The sequence below is a fragment of the Equus przewalskii genome, chromosome 27, assembly GCF_037783145.1.
Source record: "Equus przewalskii isolate Varuska chromosome 27, EquPr2, whole genome shotgun sequence".
Taxonomy (NCBI): Eukaryota; Metazoa; Chordata; class Mammalia; order Perissodactyla; family Equidae; genus Equus; species Equus przewalskii.
In genome coordinates, this window is record NC_091857.1 from 39,631,350 (window position 1) to 39,658,658 (window position 27,309).

Below are 27,309 nucleotides of genomic sequence, written 5' to 3' on the forward strand. Positions count from 1 at the left end.
CACCCATGCTCACAGCAGCATTACTCACAACAGCCAAAATATAGAAGCCACCTAAATGTCCATCAATGGAAGAATGAGTGGCTAAGTCAAATGTGGCCTATCCATACAATGGAATATTATTCAACCTTGAAAAGGAAGGAAGTTCTGACATCAGCATGGGTGAGCCTTGAGAACATTACGCCAAGTGGAATAAGCCAGTCACAAAAGGAGAAATACTGCATGGTTCCACCTATATGAGGTACGTACAGCAGTCAGATTCATAGAGAGGGAAAGTAGAAGGGTGGGTGGCAGGGGCTGGGGAAGGTGGATGGGGGGTTAGTGTTTAATGGGGATAGAGTTTCAGTTTGGGAAGATGGAAAGGTCTGGAGATGGATGGTGGTGATGGTTGCGCAACAATGTGAATGTACTCAATGCCACTGAGCTGTACACTCAAAAACAGTTTGTGTTACGCGTATCTGACCACAATTAAAATCCGTGCACCACCCACCAAGATCGTGATCTCAGAATGCCAGCAAAACCAGCCGCACATCAGTTTCCTACTTGGACGGTACAGAAACCGTGTATACTTGACTATAAGTAATTGCAACTTAGAAGCTATTAATTCCCAGCTTAACACGTTAAAAGGGTAAAAAATGGAAAGTTATCAAACATCCACTGCCAAAGCACCTATGTAAAATAGTTATAGAGTATAATCTTTCTTTAGCAAGTCTCTGCCCAAATTCCATGCACCTCTAACGCTAAAGAAGAGAAACCCTCCATGGGCCTCATATTTACTCTAACACTTAATTCAGCAAAGTCCACCTGGTCACATGGCCTCTGCCACTCTGGGTGCTGAGGGGGACACACATGGCCTCATTGGTTTCCATGGTGGGAGGTGGCACTGGGACTTGCCAGAAGGGAGGGGAACTTCCCCATGTGACAGCGTTCAGGAAGTGGATGTGATGCTTGGAGGCCCGCAAATGACAAAGCAAGGACAACATCCTTAGGGTGCTGTCTGGGAACCGGAGGCAGGTGGCAGCAAGGAGTTGACTTCACAGCAGGGCACCTCGGACCAGGGACTCTCCACACTGCTGTGGTCACGTCTCTGGCACGGCCTGAGCAGGCACTGACCTTCCTGGGCGAGGGCAGGAGTCCCACCGGTGACCCGGCCCAGAGGAGGGACTCCACTGCCCTTCGGGATTCCTCAGTCACTCACTCCCACAAATGTTCGCGGCTGGAGGAGACCAATGTCTGGTCAGAACCATGTGTCGCCCCAACCCCACCCCCGAGTGTCAGATGAAGGAAGCGCATCAGGTGAGGAAGGGAGTTTATTGGGTGCCGAGGAGGGGCTGACACTTGAAAGTCCACAGGTGACCCGAGCAGAGCACCTGGGAGAGGACAGGTGACCCAGAGGTGGGTGGAGGAGCCTCCTGGAGGCAGCAGCTGGGGAGCAGCGACGTCCGGGTTCCTGGGAGGCAGAGGTCAGGTCAGGACAGTGGACACATGCGGGGACCCTGTCCTGGGTGAGGGCAGCCACCTAACAGGTCAGGACTGGACTGAGGGGACTGGGAGGACCACGGTCACGGGGTGGGTCCTGGGGCCCGGCTGGCTCTGGGGGACGTGCCCGGTCAGCAGCAGGACTTCTGGGCCGAGGCGGGGCTGCAGCGGGCCACACGGGAGCACGTGGGACGACAGAGCAGGGACACGCAGGAGGAGGGTCGGCACGTGGGGCGGCAGAGCAGGGACACGCAGGAGGAGGGTTTGCACACAGGCCGGCAGAGCAGGGACACGCTGGAGGCCGGGCGGCAGCAGCTTGGCTGGCAGGAGGCGGGGCCGCAGCAGGAGGGGACTGACACACAGCAGGCGGGCCTGCACACGGGGCGGCAGATGAGGGACACGCAGGAGGAGGGTTTGCAGCAGGACGGGGGGCAGGGGCTGGGCTGGCAGCACGAGGGGGCTGGGCAGGGGGAGGCCCCAGAGCAGACGGGGGTGCAGCAGACGGGCACGCAGCAGGCCTGCTGGCAGGGGGAGGAGGTGCAGCAGGAGGGCTGGCAGCTAGACTGCTGGCAGCAGGAGGTGTCTGAGCAGGGGGAGGGCCCAGGGCAGACGGGCACACAGCACACAGGGGTGCAGCAGACAGGGGTGCAGGAGACGGGCACGCAGCAGGCCTGCTGGCAGGGGGAGGAGGCGCAGCAGGAGGCCTGGCAGCTAGACTGCTGGCAGGACGAGGGTGTGCAGGAGCTGGTGCAGGCTGACTGGCAGGGGCTGCACACACAGCTGGCGGGGGTGCAGATGAGGCTCAGGCAGGGGGCCGGGACGCAGCAGCTGGGGGCGCAGCAGGGAGGCTCGCAGTAGCTCTCTGGGCCATCGTCCACCCGCCAGGAGGAGTCGGGGCAGGAGTCCCAGGCACCGGGCTGGCAGACCCGGCTGCCATAGCTGAGGTCGCTGGAGCAGACGGACAGGGTGGAGGCGGCCATGGTGGGTTTGGTGCAGCTGGAGGAGAGTGGAGTGTGTGTGAGTGTGTGTGTGAGTGTGCATGGTGCCTGGGGCTGTGGCTTTTATACACCTCTCCAGTGTGTGTTGCCCCAGCAGGCGGCTCACCGAGCCTTCTCCTTCCTTGTTAGTGTTTGAGCTGAGTCCCCGGAGCCCTTGTTGCTTCTGGTTTATTTACATAAAAGAGTTTGCCGCTTGTAAAATGCCCATTGTTGTTGACAACACAGTTGACCCCCTGACCTGTGTTTGGTTCTCCAGGCAAACACCACAGGACAATTGTCACATCTGCAGCCCTGCCCACGGCAGTCGCCCTGCTGGCTCGCTCTCCAAGTGTCCTCTGTCACGCTGCAGGTGAGGGGACGTGAGCCCCAGAGTCTCAGTGACGGGGCCACACGGAGCTGAAGTGGGATGGCACAGGTCATCAGGGTGGGACGTCCCCCACAAACAGAAGGGCTGGACAGTAGGACTGACCCACCCAAGAGGAAGTGGGAAGATAGACAAAGAAGCATGTCAAACACAAGGCGAGATGGAATACAGGAAGGAGCCTTCGGAGAAGCCGATGCTATTCCAGAAGGTCCAGTGTTCACCAAATAGAATTTCCAGGAAGAGACCAGCAAAAGGGAGAAACAGAATCTTTTCCAGAGCAGAGGGGAAACATGGGTCTTCAGATAGAATTTTGACCCAATATGGGACAAGGTCAATGAAAAATGGTGCGTGTCTACACACACTGGTGAAATATCTGACACCAAAGACAAAGACACATCCTGAAAGTTTCCAGAGGGATCGGCATCCTTCTTCAACTCAGCAAGTCGAGATGCCTGAAGACAGTGGGACCAAGCCTTCGAAGGCTGAGGGAAAATGACTTTGATTACACAACTGCATGGGGTCCTGTGGTGTATGGACATTAAAGTATTTCCGGTCATACAGCTGTTCTGAAAGGCGCCACTCATACGCTCTCCATGAAAACATCTCAAGAGTATGTGGTCCAGCCAAACAAAACACAAACGCAAGGGAAGGAGAATACAAAAAATAATGAAGACAAAAAAACCCTAGCACACAGCAGGCTGAGGCCGTCAGCCTCTTTAGGGAGAGGAAATGCATCTGGCTGACCTCACAGAACCCAGAACTGCGGTCCCCTCCGTCTCCGTCTTCGCCTAATTCACTCCTTGTGCCGTTCAGGTCTGAGTTCTGACAGGTGGGTGTGGACCACCACCGCCCCGTGCAGAAGAATTCCACCCCCTCATAAGTGCCCCTGTGTTGCTCCATTGCAGTCAGCTCCCCGCTCATCCCAAACCCCCGGCAACCGCTGATTTTCAGTCACGATAGTCGTGTCTCTTCTGGAATGTCATATTAATCAGTCATACAGTATGAAGCCTTTTGGGTCTGACTTCTCTCATTTAGCAGAATGCCCTTGAGATTCCTCCCTGTTGTCGTGTTCACCAATAGTTCATTCCCTTTTCTCGCTGAGTAGCACCCCATCGAATGGACACACCACAGTTTGTTTAGTCAGTCAATGATTGAAGGACCTTGTCATCGTTTCCTGTTTCTGACGATTAAGAACAAAGCTGCTACATCATTGTTTGTGCGCAGGTTTTTGCATGATCATGAGTTTCATTTCCCTAGGGTAAACACCCAGGAGTGGAATTGCTGGGCCATATGGTAGGTGTATGTTTAACTTTACAAGAAACTGATAAACTATTTTCCAAGGGGGCTGTGCCACTTGATGTTGTGAATTTTAAAAAAATTTTAACCTTTATAATAAGTGTGCAGATATTCCTTATTGTAGTTTAATTTGCATTGCCCTGATGACTAGTGATGTGCTGAAATTCGTATTTATTTATTTATTTTTTGAGGGAGATTAGCCCTGAGCTAACATCTGCCGCCAACCCTCCTTTTTTGCTGAGGAAGATGGGCACTGGACTAACATCTGTGCCCATCTTCCTCTGTTTTATATGTGGGACGCCTGCCACAGCATGGCTTGATGAGAGGTGTATAAGTCCATGCCCGGGATCCAAACTGGCAAACCCTGGGCCTCCAAAGCGGAGTGCACGACCTTAACCACCTTGCCACCAGACCAGCGCCTGAAATTCTTTAATGTGCTTATTTGTCAACCTGTCTTCCAAAGTGGTGGTACTATTTTACATTTCCACCAACACTGCAGGAGAGCTCCTGTTCCTCCACATCCTTGCCAACACTTGGCAGTATTTCTTCAAATCTTTAGTCCCCTTCCTTTGTGAGCTTTTCTTAGTATTGAATTCTGAGAGTTCTTTATGTATTTTGGATACAAGTGCTTTGGTCAGATGTGTGGTTTGCAAATATTTTCTACTACTCTGTGGTTCGTCTGTCTTCTCATTCTCTGAACCATGTCTTTTGAAGAGCAAAAGTTTAATGTTGATAAAGTCCAATTGATCACTTTTTTCTTTTTTAGATCACGCTTTTGGTGTTGAATCTTAGAACTCTCTGCCTAACACAAGGTCACAAAGATTTTCTTCTAACAGTTTAAAACTTTTACATTTAGGTCTATAATCAATTAAATTTTTACATTAAGTGCAAGTTATGGGCCAAAGTTCACTTTCTTTTTTGCATATAGACGTCCAGTTGTTCCAAATATGCTTCTGTCTCATTAACCTGCCTTTGCACTTTTGTCCGACTTCAGACGACTTTGTCTGTGTGGGTCTGTTTCTCTATTCTGTTTCCCTGACCTGTGTACCTCCCCTTTTGCCAACATCATGTTGTCTTTATTGCTGTAGCTTTATAGAAAATCTTGAAGTCAGGGAGTGTGAGTCCGCCAACTTTGTTCTTCATTTCGAATTATTTTGGCCATTTGAGTATCTATTTGAGTATCTTTTCTTTTATAAATAGTTTTAGAATCAGCTTGTTGATAACAACAAAAACTCTTTCTTAGATTTTGATTGGGATTGCCGTGATCAATTTGGAGGTAACTTATAACAGTATTCCAAACTGTGAACGTGGTCTGGTTCTCCATTTATTTCTGTCTTCTTTGATTTCTTTCATTAGTGTTTTCATGGTTTTCATTATGTAGGTATTCTGTTAGATTTATACTTTTCATTTTTTATTCTGTTGTAAATCATACTTTTAAACAAAATTTTGAATTCCAATTTTTTTATTGCTATTATATAGAAAAATAATTAATTTTTATTATTTTAAGCTTGCATTCTTCAACCTGGCTGAACTCTTCTATTTCTAGGAGGGTTTTTTTTTCTTTGTAGATTCTCGAGGGTTTTCTCTGTGGACAATCGTGTGAGTAGACACAGTTTTATTGCTCATTTCCAGTATGTTTGCCTTTCATTTCCTCTCCCTGCCTTCCTGCAGTGGGTGGAGCCTGCAGGATGGTCTGATTCCGAGGCCGTCTGTGTGTCGTTCCCGGTCTTGGGAGGAAAGCATTCGGTCTTTTACAGTTGAGCATGAGGTTGGCTGTAAGGTTTTCATAAATGTCTTCTATCAGATTAAAGATTTTTTCATTTATTCCTCATTCACTGTAAGCTTTTTTAAAAATTAAAGAGGAAGGAACACTCCCTAACTGATTCTATGAGGCCAGAACTACCCTGATACCAGACACTACAAGAAAAGAAAACTACAGACCAATATCCCTTATGAACATTCACTCAAAAAATGCTCAACGAAATACTAGCACACTGAATCACGCTGCATATAAAAGGTTATATGCCGTGACCTGGAGAGATCTATTCCTGGAAGGCAAAGATGCTTCCAAAGTAACAGAATGGAAGGAAAAAATACATAATCATTTCAATTGATGCAGAAAAAGCATTTGACAAAATTCAGTACCCTTTCATGATAAAAACAACCAATGGGGGCTGGCCCAGTGGTGTAGCAGTTAAGTGCGTACGTTCTGCTTCGGCGGCCTGGGGTTCGCCAGTTCGATCCCGGGTGTGGACATGGCACCGCTTATCAAGCTATGCTATGGTAGGCATCCCATATGTAAACTAGAGGAAGATGGGCATGGATGTTAGCTCAGGGCCAGTCTTCCTCAGCAAAAAGAGGAGGATTGGTAGCAGTTAGCTCAGGGCTAATCTTCCTCAAAAAAAAAAAAAAAAAAAACCAACAAACTAGAAACAGAAGGAAACTTCTTCAACATAATAAAATATATATATGAAAAACCCACAGCAAACATATTCAATGTTGAAAAACTGAAAGCTTTTCCTCTAAGATCAGGAAGAAGGCAAGGAAGCCCACTTTTGCCACTTCTGTTCACCCCAGTACTGGAAGTTTTGGGAGAGCAGTTAGACAATAAAAGAAACAAAAGGCATCTAAATTGGAGAGGAAGAAATAAAGTCATCTCTGTTCACAGATGCTATGATATTATATGTAGAAAATCCTAAAGATTCCACAAAAAAACTGTTAGAACTAATAAATGAATTCAGCAAAATAGCGGGATACAAAGTCAACACACACAAAAGATCAGATGTATTTCTTTATGATAACAATGAACAACCCAAAAAAGAAATTACAAAACAATTCCATTTACACTAGCATCAAAAAGAATGAAATACTTAGGAATTAACTTAACCGAGGAGGTGGAAGACGTATACGATGACAACTGCAAAACATTGCTGGAAGAAATTAAAGAAGACATAAATAAATGGAAAGACATCCCACGTGCACAGATTGGAAGACTCAGTATCATTAAGATGTCAGTACTGTCGAGAGTGATCTACAGATTTAATGCAATCACTATCAAAATCTCAATGACATTTGTTGCAGAAACATAAAAATCTATCCTAAAATTCGTATGGAATCTTAAGGGACCCCGAATAGCCAAAACAATCCTGAAAAAGAACAAAGCTGGAGGGCTCACACTTCCTGATTTCAGAACTTACTACAAAGCTACACTAATCAAAACGGGGTGGTACTGGCATAAAGACAGAAATATAGACCAATGGAATAGAATAAAGAGTCCAGAAATAAACCCTCACACGTTAGGTCAAATCGTTTTTGACAAGGGCACCAAGTCCATTCAATGGAGAAAAGACAGTCTTTTTGACAAATGGTGCTGGGAGAAAACCGGATAACCACATGCGAAGAATGAAGTTGGCCCCTTACCTAACACTATACACAGAAAGTAACTCGAAATGGATCCATGACCTAAATGTAAGACCTAAAACTATAAAAGTCTTAGTAGAAAACAGGACAAAAGCTTCATGACAGTGGATTTGGCAATAATTTCTTGGATATGATACCAAAGGCATAGACAAAATTAAAAAAATACACAAATTGAATTTCATGAAAATTTTAAATATTTTTGCATCAAAAGACAATATCAACAGAGAAAAAAGGTAACCCAAAGAAATAGGAGAAAACATCTGAAAATCACGTATCTGACAAGGGGTTCATATCCAGAATATAAAGAGAACTCCTAAAACTCAATAACAAAAACAACTTGCTTCAAAAATGGGCAAAGGACTTGAACAGATGTTTTGCCAAAGAAGACATCCAAATGGCCAGTAAGTACATGAAAAGATGCCCCACATCACTAATCATTAGAGAAATGCATATCAACACTACGATGAGATACCACCTTCCATCCATTAGAATGACTACTATATATAAAAAAACAAACAGAAAATAACAAGTGTTGGTGAGAATTGGAGAAATTGGAACCCTTGTGCACTGTTGGTGGGAACAGTAAATGGTACTCTACTGTGGGAAGCAGTATATTGTTCCTCAAAATATTAAGAGTAGAATTATCATATGAGCCAGTAATTCTACTGGGTGTATGCTCAAAGAAATTGATAGCAGAGTCTCCAATAGATATTTGTAAATTCATGTTCATAGCAGCATTACTAACAATAGCCAAAATGTGTAAGAAATCCAAGTATCCATGGATGGATGAGTGCATAAGCAAAATGTGGTATATACATACAATAGAATATTTTTCAGCCTTAAAAATGGAAGCAAGTTTGACATCAACATGGATGAACCATGAAGACATTATGGTAAGTGAAATAAACCAATTACAAAAAGACGAATACTATATGATTCCGCTTAGATGAGGTCCTTTAGAGACAGAAAGTAGAACGGTGCTTCCTAGGGGCTGGGGGAGAGGAGAATGGGAAGTTATTGTTTAATGTGTATAGAGTTCCAGTTTTGCAAGATAAAAAGAGTTCTGGATATGGATGGTGGTGATGGTTGCACAACATTGTGAATGTACTTAATACCAGTGAACTGTGCACTTAAAAATGGTTAAGATAGTAAATTTTATATTATGTGTATTTTGCCTCAATAAAAAATTTAGGAAGAAAAGAAATGAGCCATCAAGCTATGAAAAGATATGGAAGAACCTTAAATGCACATTACTAAGTGAAAGACGCCAATGGGAAAAGTCTCCATACTGTATGATTGCAACTATATGACATTCTAGAAAAGACAAAACTATGGAGACAGTAAAAAGATCAGTGGTTGCCAGTGCCTAGCAGGGAAGGAGGGATGAGCAGGTGGTGCACAGAGGATTTTTTAGGGTAGGGAAGCTATTCTGTATGAACTATAATGGTCCTTATTGTCATAATACATTTATCAAAACTCATAGAGCGTACACCCCTAAGAGTAAACCCTAATTGAACTATGAACTGTGGGTGATATAGACGTGTCCATGTAGGTTTATAAATTATAACAAATGAACCACATCTGTAGCAAATGTATCACGGTCTCAAGATGTCAACAGGGGGGAGGCTGTGCCTGTGTGAGAGTGGCGGTATTATGGGAACTCTATGTACTTTCCGATCAATTTTACTGAGAACCTGAAACTTCTCTCAAAAAAGTCTATTAAATTGATATAAAACAATTAAGTTTATCTTTTTTTTTTTCTTGAGTGAGTTTTGGTGGTTTATGTCTTCAAGGAATGAGTCCATTTCATCTTAATTGCCCGATTTTTAGGAATAGAATTGTTTGTTGTACTCCCTTTTAATTTCTTTAATACCTATGAGGTCTGTAGTAATTCCTTCCCTTCCATTCCTGATATTGGTAATTTGTGTCTTCCTTGTCTTTTTCTTACTTAGTCTAGCTAGAGTTTATCAAGTTTATCATTTCAAAACACAAACTGTGGCTTCATTGATTATCACTATTGTTTTACTGTTTTCAATTTCACTGATTTTTGCTTTAATCTTTATCATTTCAAACTTTATGCTGGCTTGGAATTTAATTTACTCTTATTTTTCCATTTTTAATTTTAACCTCTTTTTTCTTTATGTTTAAAGTACACTTCTTGTAGGCAGCATAGATGGGGTTTGCCTCTTCGTCCAATCTGACGGCATCTTTTCTGTTCTACCTTTCTCTTCTCCTTTGGGACCTCCAATTACACGTACATCAGGTCAACTGAAGTTGTCCTACAGCTCACTAATGCGCTGTCCACTTCTTTTTCTTCTCTGTGTTTCGTTTAGGTGACTTCCACTTCTCTGCCTTCAAGTTCACTTGTCTTTTCTTCTGCAGTGTCTATTCTGCGGTTAATCTTGTTTAGTGTAATTTTCACCTCTGACATTATAGTTTTCCTTGCTAGATGTTCTATTTGTGTCTTTTTAAATCTTCCTCATCTTTCCTTGATACGCTTGCTTAATCTTTTCTCTGACTTCTTGAACGAATGGAGCATAGTTGTAAGTCTTAATAATTCTATCATCTGTGACACTTCCGGCTTGGTCTTAATGGATTGATTTTATCCTCATTATGGGTTATATGTTCCTGCCACTTTGCATGCTTGGTGATTTCTGAATGGATGTCTGAAACTGTGAATGTTACCTTGTTGAGTGCTGAATTATTTATGAATATACTTGACCTCTGTTCTGGGATGTAGGAAGTTACTTGGAAATGGCTCATCTTTGAGGCTTGCATATAAGCTTTGACAGGTAGGACTAGACCAGTGGTGACATTAGGGTGAATTTTACCCCACAACTAGGTCAGTACCCTTCTGAGCGGTGTACCTGGTATCCTCAGACTTGTGAGAATTTTCCAGCTGGCAGGTGGGGCAGGCACTGTTTCAGGCTTGGTTGGATCCCTGGGGACTGGTCCATCTAGTTCTATTGGTTTGCGCCAGTCTCAGGCTCACATGTGTTTGTGGATCATTACTCAGCTGACACTGCAGGGGACCCTCTGTGGGACTGGGGAGTACCCAGTGCTGCTCTCTTCTCTCTCGCACTCTGACCCCAAACGTGAGCTGCCCAGGTCTCCCCCAACTCCCAAGGCCATCTCTGAAATGCAGGGGTCCATGGAGCTCCACATGGGTTCACCATTTCTGTACTGGGGCCTGGAAACACACTCTAGTTGGTGAGCTGGGCCAGGTGTGAGACCCAGTTTTCTGTTCTCTCTCTCTGCTGGTCCCGTTCTGTGCTTCTCAGGTCCTTGAACACCCGTGCTTCACAATTTTGTTAGTTTTGGGGGTTGGCCCAGGTGGGAAGGTCATCCAGTCCTTCTTACCCCATCTTGGTTGGAGCAGCTCCTCTCTCACGCCATCATGTTTCTGATAGAAATGTAGACCTGCAGATGGACCACAAGGCTGACCCCAGGCCCCGCAGAGGCTGTGCTGCGTGGAGTCCTCAGGCTAGCTTGCTAGCGGGTGACTCTGGGGAGCCAGTTAGCCCAGATGGGACAGTGGGTGGAAAAGGTCAAGGGGACCTGAGAACCCAGACCACAACACATCTGCAGGTGACCAGCCTCAGGAAAGCTCCGAGCACGGCCTGAGCAGGCACTGACCTTCCTGGGCGAGGGCAGGAGTCCCACCGGTGACCCGGCCCAGAGGAGGGACTCCACTGCCCTTCGGGATTCCTCAGTCACTCACTTCCACAAATGTTCGCGGCTGGAGGAGACCAATGTCTGGTCAGAACCATGTGTCGCCCCAACCCCACCCCCGAGTGTCAGATGAAGGAAGCGCATCAGGTGATGAAGGAAGTTTATTGGGTGCTGAGGAGGGGCTGACAGCTTGGAAGTCAAGTGACCCGAGCAGAGAAACTGGGAGAGGACAGGTGACCCAGAGGCAGATGGAGGAGCCTCCTGGAGGCAGCAGCTGGGGAGCAGCGACGTCCAGGTTCCTGGGAGGCAGAGGTCAGGTCAGGACAGTGGACACCTGGGTGGACCCTGTCCTGGGTGGGGGCAGCCACCTAACAGGTCAGTACTGGACTGAGGGGACTGGGAGGACCACGGTCACGGGGTGGGACCTGGAGCCCGGCTGGCTCTGGGGGACGTGCCCGGTCAGCAGCAGGACTTCTGGGCCGAGGCGGGGCTGCAGCGGGCCACGCGGGAGCACGTGGGACGACAGAACAGGGACACGCAGGAGGAGGGTCGGCACGTGGGGCGGCAGAGCAGGGACACGCAGGAGGCTGGGCGGCAGCAGCTGGGCTGGCAGGAGGCGGGGCCGCAGCAGGAGGGGACGGGCACGCAGCAGGCGGGCCTGCACACGGGGCGGCAGATGAGGGACACGCAGGAGGAGGGTTTGCAGCAGGACGGGGGGCAGGGGCTGGGCTGGCAGCACGAGGGGGCTGGGCAGGGGGAGGCCCCAGAGCAGACGGGGGTGCAGCAGACGGGCACGCAGCAGGCCTGCTGGCAGGAGGAGGAGGTGCAGCAGGAGGGCTGGCAGCTAGACTGCTGGCAGCATGAGGAGTCTGAGCAGGGGGAGGCCCCAGAGCAGACGGGCACACAGCACACGGAGTTACAGCAGACAGGGGTGCAGGAGACGGGCTCACAGCACACGGGGTTACAGCAGACGGAGGTGCAGGAGACGGGCAGGCAGCAGGCCTGCTGGCAGGAGGAGGGGTTGCAGCAGGAGGGCTGGCAGCTAGACTGCTGGCAACATGAGGAGTCTGAGCAGGGGGAGACCCCAGAGCAGACAGGCACACAGCACACAGGCTTGCAGCAAACGGAGGTGCTGCAGACGGGCTCACAGCAGGCCTGCTGGCAGGAGGAGGAGGCGCAGCAGGAGGGCTGGCAGCTAGACTGCTGGCAACATGAGGAGTCTGAGCAGGGGGAGGGCCCAGAGCAGATGGGCACACAGCACACGGGCTTGCAGCAGACGGGGGTGCAGCAGATGGGCTCGCAGCAGTTTTGCTGGCAAGGGGAGGAGGTGCAGCAGGACGGCTGGCAGCTAGACTGCTGGCAGGACGAGGGTGTGCAGGAGCTGGTGCAGGCTGCCTGGCAGGGGCTGCACACACAGCTGGCGGGGGTGCAGATGAGGCTCAAGCAGGGGGCCGGGGCGCAGCAGCTGGGGGCGCAGCAGGGGGGCTCGCAGCAGCTCTCTGGGCCGTCGTCCACCCGCCAGGAGGAGTCGGGGCAGGAGTCCCAGGCACCGGGCTGGCAGACCCGGCTGCCATAGCTGAGGTCGCTGGAGCAGACGGACAGGGTGGAGGCGGCCATGGTGGGGCGGTGGGGCTGGAGGAGGGTAGGTGTGAGTGTGTGTGTGTGTGTTTGGGCGTGTGTGAGGTGCTCTGTGATGCCCGGGCTTTTATATCCAGCTCCTGGCCTGTGTTGTCCCCGCAGGAGGCTCTCACGTCCCCCTTCCTTGTTGGTGACTCTGGCAGGGCCCATGAAGCCTCATTAGATGAGTCAGTTGCTGGGTGGGAACCTGAGTGACCGCCTGACCAGTGTTTGGCCCTGCGGAAGCTGGCGTGTGGGCCACACTATGGCCACGGGTTTCCTCCTAAAGGTGCCCTCGTGGTTGGTCAAGGTAGATGTGTGGCCGTGACTTCCTCGGGCGGATAGCCGTGGTCGACCCTGGTGGGGCTGCTGTGGCTTGGCCGGGTCCCATGGATCATGTGGGGAGAAAGGTGCCCGTGGGAGGGACGTGGGGGACAGCCCATCCCCTCGGTGCTGGGCAGGAGCAGAGGGGCCGTGTCGGGAGACCTCAGCACTAGTCCCGACACTGCAGGTTTCCAGATATTCCTTCTTCATTCACCCCACACCTGTGTGCGGCGTGGGGCTGGGGGCTGTTGGGCTGGGGTCGTCAGGGTGCAGACAGGCAGTTCCGGGAGGCAGGGCGGCGGCCACGGGCAGTGTCTTTGTCAGCCCTGCCCGCATTATCTGCGTGGTGCCCACATCAGGAGGGGCCTCATGTTCCGGTAGATGGAAGCGGTGCTGAGAGTGGATGGAAGATCTTTGGAGATTTCGATGACCATGTGATGATGACGTGGGGGATCTGGCCAGTTCCCTGGTTTCAGCCTAAGAGAAGGTACTGGATAGGCCACACGTTACAGCATCTTGTGTGGCCTCCTCCCAGCACCCACCAGAAAGTGGACAGCGGGTTTGTTTGATGCTCTGGTGTTTTTTTTGTTTTCTTTTCCTGATAGAATTCACCAGTGAAGCCATCTGGGCCTGGAGGGTTTTTTTGTGGAAAGTTTTTTTTTTTTTAAATTATGGATTCACAAGAAGTTACAAAAACTTTATACAGAAGGTCCCGTGTACCCTTCCTCCAGTTTTCCTCAATGATAGCATCCAGCCTAACTTTAGTACAAGTCACAACCAGGAGCTGGACAATCCACAGATCTTATTCAGATTTCACCAGATTTACACGCACTCGTGTGTGTGTAGTTTTATGCAGTATTGTCACAGTCGTAGATCATATAACCACCACCACCATCAGATGCAGAATCGTGCCGTCATCACAAGGCTCCCTCATCTACTCCTCTCATACCCACACCGACCACACTCTCCTCCCTAACCCCTGACAACCACGCATCTCTTCTCCATCTCTCTCCTTTTCTTACAATGAGAATGTACACAAATGGAGTCATACAGCTCGTCACTTTCTGAGGTTGACTTTTGCACCCCACAATTCCCTTACAGTCCATTCAAGCTGCTGTGCATGTCCACAGTTGGCTCCTTGTCTTGCAGGTGGGGTTCTGTGGTGTGATGTCCCACGGTTGGCTTACCCTTCACCTGTGGAAAGGCAGCTGGGCTGTGGGAAGGTTTTCAGCTGCAGACTCAATTTCTTTAATGGGTCTGGGGCTACTCAGGTTATATATGTCTTCTTGAGTGAGTTTTGGTAGTTTGTGTCTATCAAAGAATTTGTCCATTTCACTTAGGTAGTCAAGTTTTGGGGCATAAAATAGTTCCATGTTCTCTTATTACACTTTCAGTGTCTGCAGGATGTCTACTGACGTCACATGCCTCATTCTAGATTTGGTGATTAGCATCTTCTCTCTTTGTTTTGCTGGTCAGTCTAGCTAAAGGTTTATCAATTTTATCATCTTCTCAAGGAAACAGCTTTTGGTTTCTTTGATTTTCTCATTTTTTTTTTCTGTTTTCCATTTCATTGATTTTTCCACTCAGATCTTTATTATCGTCTCTTTTCCTTGAGTTTAGCTGGGCCCACTCGCCCTAGTTTCTCAGATGGAAGCTGAGGTCGTCTATCTGAGAGCCTCCTTCTGTTCTAATTGGACATTCAGTGCTGTAAATTCCCCCCTTGGAATTGCTTTAGCAGCACCCCACACATTTGGATGTGTGTTTTCATTTTCATACAGTTCACACTATTTTCTAATTTCCCCTTTTCTTTCTTCTTTGACCCATGGGTTATTTAGAAGTCCTTTTCATTTCTTAATATTTGGGGATCTTACAGGATCTTTCTGGTGCTGGATTTCTAATTTAATTCCATTATGGTCAGAGAATAAACATTATATGACTTAAATTCTTTTAAGTTTGTTGAGACTTGTTTTATTGCCCAAAATATGGCCTATCTTAGTTAATGTAGTCTATCTTGGTACATGTTTGCACGCACTTAAAAAGAGTGGTTATTCTGTTTGTGGGGTGGAGTGTTCTTTAAATGCCAATTAGTTCAAACTGGTTGGTAGCATCACTCAAATAGTCTACACCCTTCCTGATTTTCTGTTTGTTTTTTCTATAAGTTGTGGAGAGAGGAGTATTGAAATCTCAGACTGTAAATGTTCATTTGTCTGTATCTCATTGCAGTTCAGGCAGGTTTTGCTTCATGAATTCGGAAGGTCTGTTATGAGGTGCAGAAACATTTAGGGTCAATGGCTCCTTTATCTTTATAAAATGAGCCTCAATCTCTGGCAATATTCTTTCATTTGGAATCTATTTTGAATGATATTAGTATCACTGCTGCAGGTTTCTTTCGATTAATGTTAGCATGATGTATCTTCTCCCACCTCTTTACTTTTAATCTATTTTCATCTTATATTTAAACTACATTTTTTATAGGCAGCATAAAGTGAGGTCTTGTTTCTTTTTTTTTTTATTCAATCCACCAGTCTCTGCCTTTCAATGGGAGTATTTAGACAACTTACGTTTAGTGTGATTGTCGACACAGTGAGGTTTACTCTGTCCTCTTGCAGAGTTTGTTTCCAGTGTGTTCTTCATCCTCCTTTCCCTCTCTTTCTGTCTTCTTTTGGATTAGTTGATTTTATTTATGATTCTGTATTATTTCCTTTGTCAGCTTATTAGCCACAGCTCCTTGTTTTGGATTTTAGGGTTTACAGCATGTATCTTTAACTGATCACAGTCTGTCTAGAAATGCCAGTGGCCACTGTATGTATAGGAGCCCACAGTGGTATATTTGCATTTCTCCCTGGATGAAGCACGCATTCGTTGTATGGAATGGTGTAATTCCATACACAGATAAATAGACAGCCAAGAGCTCCACAGGCTCCAAGAAAAGGCCATGCCCACAAGCAACAAGTAGATCAATCCATTATGTTTTTAAATACAGATACATACAAATGAAGGTGAAACATTTGCCTAAATCCCTCAGAATAGATTGAAGTAATTTAAAGGCAAGAAGAGGCTGGAGTGAATTTTTCACGTGTCGTGTAAGAGTATCGGGTCATAGTTTCATTGGTTGTGTTTGTCTTTTTCTCTCTTTCTTTCTAGTGGTACAGAAATAACAGTGCAGGAGTCAGTTTGGGTTCTCCAAGAAGCAGATGCCGAGATGGGATCGATTTGCAAGTGATTTATTGTGGGAATGCCCATGAAAGAGTAAACAGGAGGAGCGGGGGTTGGTGGGGGGGGCCTTAACGAGGCAGGACTCCTGTGAGCAGCGAGTGGGGACAGCGCCTCAGACGCCGCACAGCTCTGAGAAGGCCTGGGACGGGTGGACAGGGTGCTGGAGCCGAGGGGCCTGTGGGAGGAGACTCGTGTCCGCGGGAACAGCCCTGCTCAGACCCCAGCTGTGCTCGGTCAACTTCAGGGAGCAGCCTGGTTTGGATGTGGTGGGTCGAAGGGGCGGCAGCCGGGGCTGTGCGTCAGCTACACCCCCACAGTGGGTGCTCGCGAGGGGGATCTGGGTGGCGCCCCCCAGGACAGCTGTGGTGCGCCTTTGATAAGCAACACTGAACAGTCAAGGAAACACTCCGTCTTCCCCGCCAGGATCCCCACACCCGGGAGGAAGGCCCTGGGGGGCCACGGAGGAGAGGGCGGGTTCCAGCAGCGTCAGGCCTCCAGAGGCATGCTATTGACCATGGGGTGTGCGGCCACCTCACAGCTCACATGGGGGAGGCCTGCAGGAGAGCACGCGGCCTGGGCAGCAGGGCCTAGGCCAGGAGCACAGGGTGGCCGCTCCAGGGTCACGCCGGGCCTGGATTCCTGGGTTTTCCTGCCTCTCTTTTCCTGTGAAAGGTCACAGGAGGTTACGGCCAGGAGTCCTGGGAGGCCTGTGTATGCACCCCTCCCCCAGCCCCTGCCACACCACACTCGGACCAGGAAAGAAGATGTATAAAGAGGCACGTGGAGAAAAGGAGGCGAGTTTATCAGGTCAGGTGGCAGGTCCTCCCATGCGACTGACAGGGGCAGGGACTGGAGGAGGGGCAGGGGGACAGAGAATCAGGACCCCCTCTGATGGCTCAGGCCTGTGCTGGGTTCTGGGATGGCTGTGGCAGCAACTGCTGGGCAGACTCTGGAGGAAAAGGGAGTCCCTTTTCTTTCTGGTGAACACAGAGGAGACAGCCTGCTGGTCTTTTCTGGGGTTATAAACTCCTGGCGAAGGCTAAGTGCTGGTATCTCGGAGCTCAGTCCCACTGGCCATGGGCCTGGAGCACGGCTGGCCCTCAGGGACATGCCAGGTCAGCAGCAGGACTTCTGGGCCGAGGCGGGGCTGCAGCGGGCAGCGCGGGAGCACGTGGGGCGGCAGAGCAGGGACACGCAGGAGGCCGGGCGGCAGCAGCTGGGCTGGCAGGAGGCGGGGCCGCAGCAGGAGGGGACGGGCACGCAGCAGGTGGGCCTGCACATGGGGCGGCAGATGAGGGACACGCAGGAGGAGGGTTTGCAGCAGGACGGGGGGCAGGGGCTGGGCTGGCAGCACGAGGGGGCTGGGCAGGGGGTGGCCTTGGAGCAGACGGGTGTGCAGGAGACGGGCACGCAGCAGTCTTGCTGGCAGGGGGAGGAAGTGCAGCAGGAGGGCTGGCAGCTAGACTGCTGGCAACATGAGGAGTCTGAGCAGGGGGAGGCCCCAGAGCAGACAGGCACACAGCACACAGGCTTGTAGCAGACAGAGGTGCTGCAGACGGGCACACAGCAGTCCTGCTGGCAGGAGGAGGAGGCGCAGCAGGAGGGCTGGCAGCTAGACTGCTGGCAACATGAGGAGTCTGAGCAGGGGGAGGCCCCAGAGCAGATGGGCACACAGCACACGGGCTTGCAGCAGACGGGGGTACAGGAGACAGGGGTGCAGGAGACAGGCACAGAGCAGTCCTGCTGGCAGGGGGAGGATGTGCAGCAGGAGGGCTGGCAGCTAGACTGCTGGCAACATGAGGAGTCTGAGCAGGGGGAGACCCCAGAGCAGACAGGCACACAGCACACAGGCTTGCAGCAGACGGAGGTGCAGGAGACGGGCACACAGCAGTCCTGCTGGCAGGAGGAGGAGGTGCAGCAGGAGGGCTGGCAGCTAGACTGCTGGCAACATGAGGAGTCTGAGCAGGGGGAGACCCCAGAACAGACAGGCACACAGCACACAGGCTTGCAGCAGACGGAGGTGCAGGAGACGGGCACACAGCAGTCCTGCTGGCAGGAGGAGGAGGCGCAGCAGGAGGCCTGGCAGCTAGACTGCTGGCAACATGAGGAGTCTGAGCAGGGGGAGGCCCCAGAGCAGATGGGCACACAGCACACGGGCTTGCAGCAGATGGGCACGCAGCAGGCCTGCCGGCAGGAGGAGGAGGCACAGCAGGACGGCTGGCAGCTAGACTGCTGGCAGCACGAGGGCGTGCAGGAGCTGCTGCAGGCTGACTGGCAGGGGCTGCACACACAGCTGGCGGGGGTACAGACGAGGGTCAGGCAGGGGGCCGGGGCGCAGCAGCTGGGGGCACCGCAGGGGGGCTCGCAACAGCTCTCTGGGCCGTCGTCCACCTGCCAGGAGGAGTCAGGGCAGGAGTCCCAGGCACCGGGCTGGCAGACCCGGCTGCTATAGCTGAGGTCGCTGGAGCAGACGGACAGGGTGGAGGCGGCCATGGTGGGGCGGTGGGGCTGGAGGAGGGTGTGTATTAGTGTGGGAGTGTGTGAGTGTGTATGGTACCCGGGGCCGTGGGCTTTTATACCCCTCCCTGGCTTGTGTTGTCCCCAGGACGCCCTCCCTTCCGTGTTGATGCTGAGCGCGGGCTGCAGGAGAGCCCTCATTACTGCTGGTTGATTTTCTACACTCAGTTCTTACTCATTTGCTTGGGAGTATGTTGCAGGGTGTGTTTTCCTGTCTCTCCTGTTTGGTCCAGAAAACTTGCAGAAAATATTTGAGGCGAGTTTCTGCTGAGTTGGGGTTTAGAGGGAACATTTCTCCAGAGCGATGAATTCTGCATCCATCTTTCCTATGTTTGGAGTGCTTTAAATTATTTTATTACTTTTAGGTATTTTAAAATTTATGCGTATAGTGACACTTGCACATCTTGTAAAATATACTTGGTGCCGAGCATTAGATCACAGAGACAGGTCTAAGGTCACGTTCGCGGAGGGCGGGGTGTGAGACCACACGCAGCCCTCCCTACCCCATGGGTACCGGGTGAAAGCCCAAGGGAGAGACGCCCAGCGCTGTCGCAGCCCCACATAAAGTGCCCGAGAGGAAGGTTCAGGGACGCAGGTAAGACTCGGGCACGGTGTGAACCTGCACCAGGAGCACACACGTCGTGTCTGAGAAAGTTGAGGTGTACGATATAGTCGTGGGGCACTCAGGGCCATCCCTCTCCTTGGTCACTCAGTGTCCATCAGGATTTTACCCACGCCCGCATGGCCTTCCAGCATGTGCTGTGCACGCCGGCTCCACGGCGGGGCAAACAGCCCCCTCCGGCCGGAATTTGCCTCACTCAAGGGTGATGCCCTGAAACACTTAGAACCCTGAGGGGAAGGGAGAGACCATCCCCTAAAAACTCGGCCTAGGAGCAACAGAAATTCCGCATCTAGGGCAACGCCCAAAAGAAAACCTTAGGCAACAGCTGGTTTCCCTCATGGAATACAAGACGATAGGGTCCCAGGGAAGCTGGGACACAAAGTCATAATGGGCTGGCCCTGGGGAAAACTCCCACATCTTAGAAATGACCCTCCAATAGCTGCTGGTGATGTTAGATGACATTTTCTGAGCACCTGTTCTGTGCCAGGCAGTGTTCTGCTTACTTCACATCTGTTAACTCACTTAATGTTCACATCAACTCAGTGAGGAAGTTACTGTGAACAGATGAGGAAGCCTGGGCACAAAGAGGCTGAGCAACCTGCTCAAGGTCACACAGCACAAAGTGGCAGCACTGGGACCGGAGGCCAGTTGTCTGTGTACAGGATCTACGCTCTTAACCAGGACTTCCCCATTCCAAACACAGTGGTGGAGATGGAAGATGGCAAGGGTCCAGGGAAATTTGCTCCAAGCAGCTGGATTAAACATTCACAACGGAGGCAGGAAAGAGCAAAACCAACCCCACAGAGAATCAATTCAATGGTTAATACCATTTAAGGACAAACACTGCTAGTTCCTCCAAAACACAGAAGTAAAAGATGACACCCACAAACACGACAAGAAAAAATATAATAAACAGACAGTATGCTTAGCTGAGACCAAATGTGATAAGTCTGTGGCTAGGGAGAAATAAAGGGCAATTAGGGTCGAAACAATAAGCAAAGAAATAACCGAGTATGAACCACTCCGAGCTGAAGGGACAAAGATGTGTGCGTCTGGAGTGGAAAGACTTCATGAATTTCAAGAGAATCAGATCTCTAGAGCCCGCCCTAGAAATATCCGGGCAAGTCTTTCAATGAAAAAGAATTAAGAACAGTCCCGTCGCCACACAGGAAGAGACGGCATGCTGTCCGGGGATGAAGCGATGGCGAGCTGAGCCTGGGCCCTCTTCCACCAAACGGTGAGAGACGCAGAGCTTCTGGGGGAACCTCTGCCCCTAAGGTTGATCTTTCCTTTTTTCAAATTATTACATCTTTCTCTAGTAAAGATAGCAACATATTTCCACATAAGGAGGAGCCTGGACAGTATTCCTTAAAAAAAAAAAGTATGGTTCTCTCCTGAAAAAAAAAAAACTTAAATACGACAAATGACCAAGTTCAAGGACGTGGAGGTCGGGCTGTCGTGGGTGTGAAGGAAGGGAGACATGGGCGGAAGCCCAAATATCCTGCACAGCGGGTTCTCAGTGCAAACGCGCATCTCCAATGTATCGTAACAGACGTCACGACAGCGGGGAGGGTCCATGCTGTCACTGGAGAGCCACTGGCAGCCTGTGGCTACTGAGGACTTTAAAAGTAGTCAGTACTGCATGTTGATAACGATAGTATTTTGGATACATTGGGTTGAATAAAATATGTTATTAAATTAATTTCACTTGTTTCTTTTTCATTTTTAAATGTGGCTACTATCATAGTTACAGTTACACGTGTGGCTTGTGCTGTGTTTCTGTCGGAGAGTGCTGCTGTAGCTTCTCCAGTCACGTGTCACTGAACGATGATGGGGACACGTTCTGAGAAATGCGTCGTCAGGCAATTTCGTCATTGTGTGAACGTCACAGAGTGCATTTTCACACCTAGGTGGTATAGCCCACTACACACCTAGGCTCATGGTACTGATCTTACGGCACCACTGTTGTGCACACGGTCCGTCGTTGAGTGAAACGTCGTTATGCGGCACATGACTGGACCAGAAAGACTGAGAAGGGGGAGTCTGGGGGATGGGGGTGCAGATGGATGTGGAGGAAACAGAATCAATTCCGTCTTAAAGAGACATTTCTTCCATTGTATTGTTTCATTCTTGACTTTAACAATTAAAATATGAATAGAAAGGAAAACAGATATTCATTAGTATAACTAAATATACATATTTCAAAACAGTAGAAAAAGTAAAAGAAAAATATCATAATTGATATTTTAAAGACGAAAAGCAACAGAAACAAGAAGAAAACTCACAAAGCAGAGAAGCAGCATGGCAGAATCCAGAGCTAGTTGTCAGTTATAAAGTAAATTTCATCTAATGTTTCTTATTAGACGAAAAAAAGTCTCTTGAAATGCTTCATAAAACAAAAACTCAAAAGATGGCAGCTACTGTCACAACCCTCCCCCACCCCCCCAGCAGTCGTGCAGTGAAAGGACTGGGGGAGCGTCGTGCAGCTGGGGCGGCCGCCTGTGCCCACACTCAGAGCTTCCTCTCCCTTCTTCCTACTGAGGGGACTGATGGGGTCTGGAAATGGGGAGCCTGCATCAGCACGGCCCCCACCCCCACCATGCCCATGAATAGGACGAGGCCAGAGCTGGTGGAAAGGAGGGCTGACCCCCTGCTCGTGGGGAGCTCATTTCATCCCAGTACCCCAGCCAAGGGGCAGATGCGGTCATCTGGGGAGGCGGGGGGGACCCATGGGGAGAGCAGCAGCCACCGCCAGGGACCACGGGCGTAGGAAAGCCCCCTCCCCACTCCCACGTGGTGCACTGCCCCGGCGACAAGCAGGGGCACACGGTGGGGGTGAGCTGGAGGGCCGGCGGGCCCAGGGGGACTGCAAACCAGGCTGGGCCCGGAGGGGCAGCGGGGGCCTCCCTGCCATGCTCCCCCCCAATCCCGGGCGGCCTCAAATGCCCACAAGTACTTTTCCAAAGATAAGGACCATTACTCAGTGAAAAATACCAAGCACATCAGGAAAGAGGACATGTGAGCAGGAACTGGCAGATGTGACAGAAAACCCAAACGGACCTGCAGAGACTTCAAATACTGCACTTGCCACCTGCAAACACCCACAGACACCTAAAGAGAAGAAAAGTCGGCTTTAAAACATCTTCAGGAGTAAGAAACTAAAAAGTGATGCGGAGGGGGCAGCCGGGAGATGAGGGGAAGGGTGGGCGCTGGGCAGGCAGGTGGGCTGGTCACCGTGCTGTGGGTTGATGCCATGGGAGGAGCTGTCATGAGGAGGGTCTCTGGAAAGTTCAGCCTGGCCGTGTGCAGAGAGAGGACCGTGGCAGAGAGTGGAGGCCGAACCTGGAGGAGGGGTCTTCAGGGAGACCCAGGGAGGGAGGACACCAGGTGCCCCTGGGGGGAAGGAGAGGGCAAGTCAGAAGATGGACAGTCGTGTGGACAGGACAGAAGAGCGGAGGGCCGGACTCGGAGAGGCTGGGCCGCTGTGGGTGGCTGTTCAGAGAGACCAGCAAACACAGGGGCAACAGCTCCAGGACTGGGGAGGAGGGCAGGACGCGCCCCACACCACACTCAGGACGCTGCCGTGTTGGCATCCACCGGGATCGCGGGTGAGCCGTCAGCCAGGCCCCCTGGAGGTGGGAACCCTCGAGGACCCCTGCTTCCTTCCGACGTGGGGTCTGTACATTGTGACATCCCCAGTACACATCCCTCGAATGTGGCCTGGGGCATTCGAGGCCCCCTAGCCAAGGCCGTTCCTTGCTGGGGACCACCCGAGGCCCAGGCAAGGTCTGTGTCCTCCAGGTGGTGTGCCTGCCCAGCACCATCTCTGCAGGGCCAGCGCGAACCCTCCTCCCTGGATTTCCCAAGAGGGCAACTGCCTTAACATTTGAATTCCTGAGGGGAGCACTCAGTGAGCCCCAGCCATTGCTAAATATCCCACCCCCCTCAGCTATTGGTCCCTGTGATGGTTAATTTGGTGTGTCAACTTGGCCAGGCCATCGTGCCCAGTTGTTTGATCAAACACGTCTGGACATTGCTGCAAAGGTATTTGTTAGATGAGATTAACATTAAATCAGTGGACTCTGGGTAAAGCAGATTGCTCTCCATAATGTGGGTGGGCCCTGCCCTATCAGTTGAAGGCCTTAAGAGAAAAGACTGAGGTTCCCCAAGGAGGAAGAAATTCTGCCTCCAACTGTCTTCAGACTCGAGCTGCAACGTCAACTCTTCTCTGGGCAGCCTGCCCCACAGAGTTTGGACTTGCCAGACTCCATAGTCATCCGAGCCCATTCCTCAAAATAAATCTCTCTGTATATAAACGCACACATCCTATTGGTTGTTTCTCCAGAGAACGCTGACTAGCACAGGCTCACATCATCACCACACATGGCTCCCCACTCCTGCCATCTGCCCATGAGGAAAGCACCTGCCCCCGTGCCCAGGGTTTCTGGAGAGAGGATGGCACCAGCCTCCCCAAAGCTGGCCCTGGAGGGGGGGAGCTTCATGCCTTCAAGCCAGATGCTTTATTAAATAGGTTCTCCTTTGTCCCTGGCAAAGCCCCAAGCCTGGATGTGCAAGGCTGCAGGCCTGGACAAGTGGACTCTCTGTCCCTCACTGGTGGAGGTGTTGGGAGGCATGCGGGGGTCTCCCAGGTGGCAGGTTTCCTGTGCTCGAGGCTGCAGGGGGCCCACTACTGCAGGAGACCCTGGCGGAGGGTGAAAGGCCTGGCCAGCCCTGCCCGACAGTGCTGTCGCCCTGGACAGAGCTCAAGGCCAGGTCTCAAAGAGGTCCAGCCCCATGCCACATCAAAGCTCTTCCCCATGCTTTGCCCAGATATACACTCAAGGCCTCAGAGAGGGGCTGACAATGGCTTTATTTGTCAACAGAATGAGAGTCCCCCACTCACATGAGGACAAAGTAGCTGCTATCCAGTTAGGATGGAGAAGAGGACACTGAGTGAGACCCTGGGTTGGGACAGAACTCAGGGCCAGTCCAGAGAGCCAGCCGGGCAGTGAAGGCTCAGCCCAGCCTGCTGGGGTTGGGGGGTGGCTCTGGGACAGAAGGAGACCCCAGAATGGGCTCAAGGCTCCAGAGATTTCAGGTCGAAGTCAGAGTTGGCCCTAGGAGGAGTGGGGGGCCACGCCTGGTCAGCAGCAGGACTTCTGGGCTGAGGCGGGGACGCAACGGGCTGCACGGGAGCACACAGGGCGGCAGAGCAGGGACACACAGGAGGAGGGTTTGCACGTGGGGCGGTAGAGCAGGGACACGCAGGAGGCCGGGCGGCAGCAGCTGGGCTGGCAGGAGGCGGGGCCGCAGCAGGAGGAGACGGGCACGCAGCAGGCGGGCCTGCACACGGGGCGGCAGATGAGGGACACGCAGGAGGAGGGTTTGCAGCAGGACGGGGGGCAGGGGCTGGGCTGGCAGCACGAGGGGGCTGGGCAGGGGGTGGCCTTGGAGCAGACGGGTGTGCAGCAGACGGGCACGCAGCAGTCCTGCTGGCAGGAGGAGGAGGTGCAGCAGGAGGGCTGGCAGCTAGACTGCTGGCAGCATGAGGAGTCTGAGCAGGGCGAGGCCCCACAGCAGATGGGCACACAGCACACAGGCTTGCAGCAGATGGGGGTGCAGGAGACGGGCACGCAGCAGGCCTGCTGGCAGGGGGAGGAGGTGCAGCATGAGGGCTGGCAGCTAGACTGCTGGCAGCATGAGGGTGTGCAGGCGCTGGTGCAGGCTGACTGGCAGGGGCTGCACACACAGCTGGCGGGGGTGCAGATGAGGCTCAGGCAGGGGGCTGGGGCGCAGCAGCTGGGGGCACAGCAGGGGGGCTCGCAGCAGCTCTCTGGGCCGTCGTCCACCTGCCAGGAGGACTCAGGGCAGGAGTCCCAGGCACCGGGCTGGCAGACCCGGCTGCCATAGCTGAGGTCGCTGGAGCAGACGGACAGGGTGGAGGCGGCCATGGTGGGGCGGTGGGGCTGGAGGAGGTAGAGTGTGTATGTGAGTGTGTGTGTGTGAGGTGTCTGGAGCTGTCGGCTTTTATGCCCCTCTGTGTTGTGTGTTGTCCTGGCAGCAGGCTTAGTGAAGCCTTCCCTTCCTTGTTGGTGTTTGGCATTGTGCTGTGTTTCAGCAGCACTGGTTCACTGTTTGTGAATGCCACGTGAGGGCCCTGAGTGGAGGTGGGGCTCTCCTGAGCCGTATTTGTCCCCAGAGGAAAGACGGTAGAAACGCTTTTGCAGGAACAGGAACAATCAGGTGATTTTCTGAAAGCAACAGCCCTTTGCTCCATCCCATGGGGGGTTTGTTCTTGTAAACAGAACTTCTGCCCCCAGGAAGGAGTAAGGATGCGACAGCCCCAGAATCTGGGCTTTGAGCAGAGGGAGATGTGTTCAGTGTGGACAGGTCTGACGATGCACTGTGTGGGTGGATGCTCTGGCTCTGGGAGGAGTTAAAGGGCTGGGGTCTACTGGGAGCACATGCCGGGGCAGGTGTGAGAAAGAAGTGTCCTCCTGGGGGCAGAGACTGGCTCACAGGAAGAGCCAGGGATGCAGACGCAGGCTAGCACAGTAGGAATGACCGTGAGGGGCAAGTGCCTTTGCTTCATCGAAACTTGAGCTTTTATAGAACCCTTTCCCAGACAGAGTACTTCATGCTCATACCCTCCTCCTTTTCTCATGGCCCAGACGGTATCACTTGCAACAGGGCCCTCGGGGGCTCCTGAAGCCCCTGTATGCAGATCAGAACAGGTCTCCTCCCTCAAGAATCCCCCTCCACAGGCAGAAGGGCATCAGGATGTGGTGGCCTGTGAGCCTGACCCTCTATTGTCAGCTCCTGGACACTGTCATAGTAAGTGTACAGTAGAGGGTCTGGCTGTCCATGGAGCCTTGCCGTGTAGACACCTGCACACCATGTAGCAGCCTATGCCCCAGTGCTCGGTTCTACGCCTGTCACCAGGTGAGAAACATCTGGTCATGGCCTCTTGTGTCCTCACTCTTCAGCCACTGGACTGTGCCAAGTCTCTGAAGGGGCAGGGGCAGGGGTCTCGGTGAAGCGCTGGGCTGCAGGGCTCTGCAAAACTAGCCTAGGGCACCGTGGGGGCTTGTGGCTTCAGGGTTTGAGGCCTCACTGACTTCTGATGGGTGGGGCGGGGGGCTCTGCTGGAGAACTACATGGTAGTCAGGCCACAAGGGAGAAATATTATTACTTCAAAGAAAGAATGGCTGAAAGCGTTCCAAATTTACAACAGAACTTTAATCTACACATCCGGCAAGCTCTGTGAACTCCAAATAAGATCCACACAAAAGATCCACAAAGAGATGCAGTGAACATGCTGACAGTCAAAGACAAGGGGAAAGTCTTGAAAGCAGCAAGGGAAGAACGATGAGTCACTCACAAGGGACCCTGGTGAGATCAACAGCTGACTTCCCACCAGAAACAACGAGACCAGAAGGCAGTGGGGTGGCGTTACAGAAGTGCTCAAAGGAAAAAAATTGTCCACCAAAAATCCTATATCCGACACAACTATCTTTCAAAAACGAAGGCAAAATTAAGACATTCCCAGACAGATAAAAACTGAGACAATTTGATGTTAGCAGGCTCACCTAAGAAGACACACTAAAGGGAGCTCTTTAGGCTGAAATTCTAATCCACATGAAAAAACAAAGAGCACTAGTAAAGATAATTGTGTAATTACAAAAGACAATGCAAATGCATATTTTTCTCCTTTCTTCTCTTAACTGATTTAAAAAACCATTGTATAGAACAATATGTATAAAATGTATTGTTGGGCCTCTAATGTA

At 51.1% G+C, this 27,309-nt stretch overlaps 5 protein-coding genes across 7 annotated transcripts in view; all 5 read right to left on the reverse strand.

Annotated features, from left to right (window-relative positions):
* TSPEAR (thrombospondin type laminin G domain and EAR repeats) overlaps positions 1-27,309 on the reverse strand; it is a 178,884-nt gene that overhangs the window by 25,794 nt on the left and 125,781 nt on the right. The gene's annotated exons all lie outside the window — the stretch shown is intronic.
* On the reverse strand, positions 1,290-2,508 carry LOC139079949 (keratin-associated protein 10-12-like). Its single transcript, XM_070597837.1, has one exon. It carries the CDS (start codon positions 2,454-2,456, stop codon positions 1,608-1,610), a length of 849 nt encoding a protein of 282 aa, XP_070453938.1. The 5' UTR covers positions 2,457-2,508; the 3' UTR covers positions 1,290-1,607.
* LOC139079816 (keratin-associated protein 10-1-like) lies at positions 11,370-12,922 on the reverse strand. Its single transcript, XM_070597251.1, has one exon. The coding sequence runs from the start codon at positions 12,841-12,843 to the stop codon at positions 11,686-11,688; it is 1,158 nt and encodes a 385-aa protein (XP_070453352.1). The 5' UTR covers positions 12,844-12,922; the 3' UTR covers positions 11,370-11,685.
* On the reverse strand, positions 16,376-19,172 carry LOC139079946 (keratin-associated protein 10-4-like). Of its 2 annotated transcripts, XM_070597833.1 has the most exons (2): positions 18,064-19,172; positions 16,376-17,913 (listed from the first exon to the last, which is right to left on the reverse strand). In XM_070597833.1, exons 1-2 carry the CDS (start codon positions 19,039-19,041, stop codon positions 17,500-17,502), a joined length of 1,392 nt encoding a protein of 463 aa, XP_070453934.1. In that variant the 5' UTR covers positions 19,042-19,172; the 3' UTR covers positions 16,376-17,499. The 2 variants fall into 2 exon arrangements, with proteins under 2 accessions (XP_070453934.1, XP_070453933.1); XM_070597832.1 differs by having other exon boundaries at positions 16,376-19,172.
* LOC103543903 (keratin-associated protein 10-12-like) lies at positions 24,374-25,545 on the reverse strand. Its single transcript, XM_070597843.1, has one exon. It carries the CDS (start codon positions 25,471-25,473, stop codon positions 24,667-24,669), a length of 807 nt encoding a protein of 268 aa, XP_070453944.1. The 5' UTR covers positions 25,474-25,545; the 3' UTR covers positions 24,374-24,666.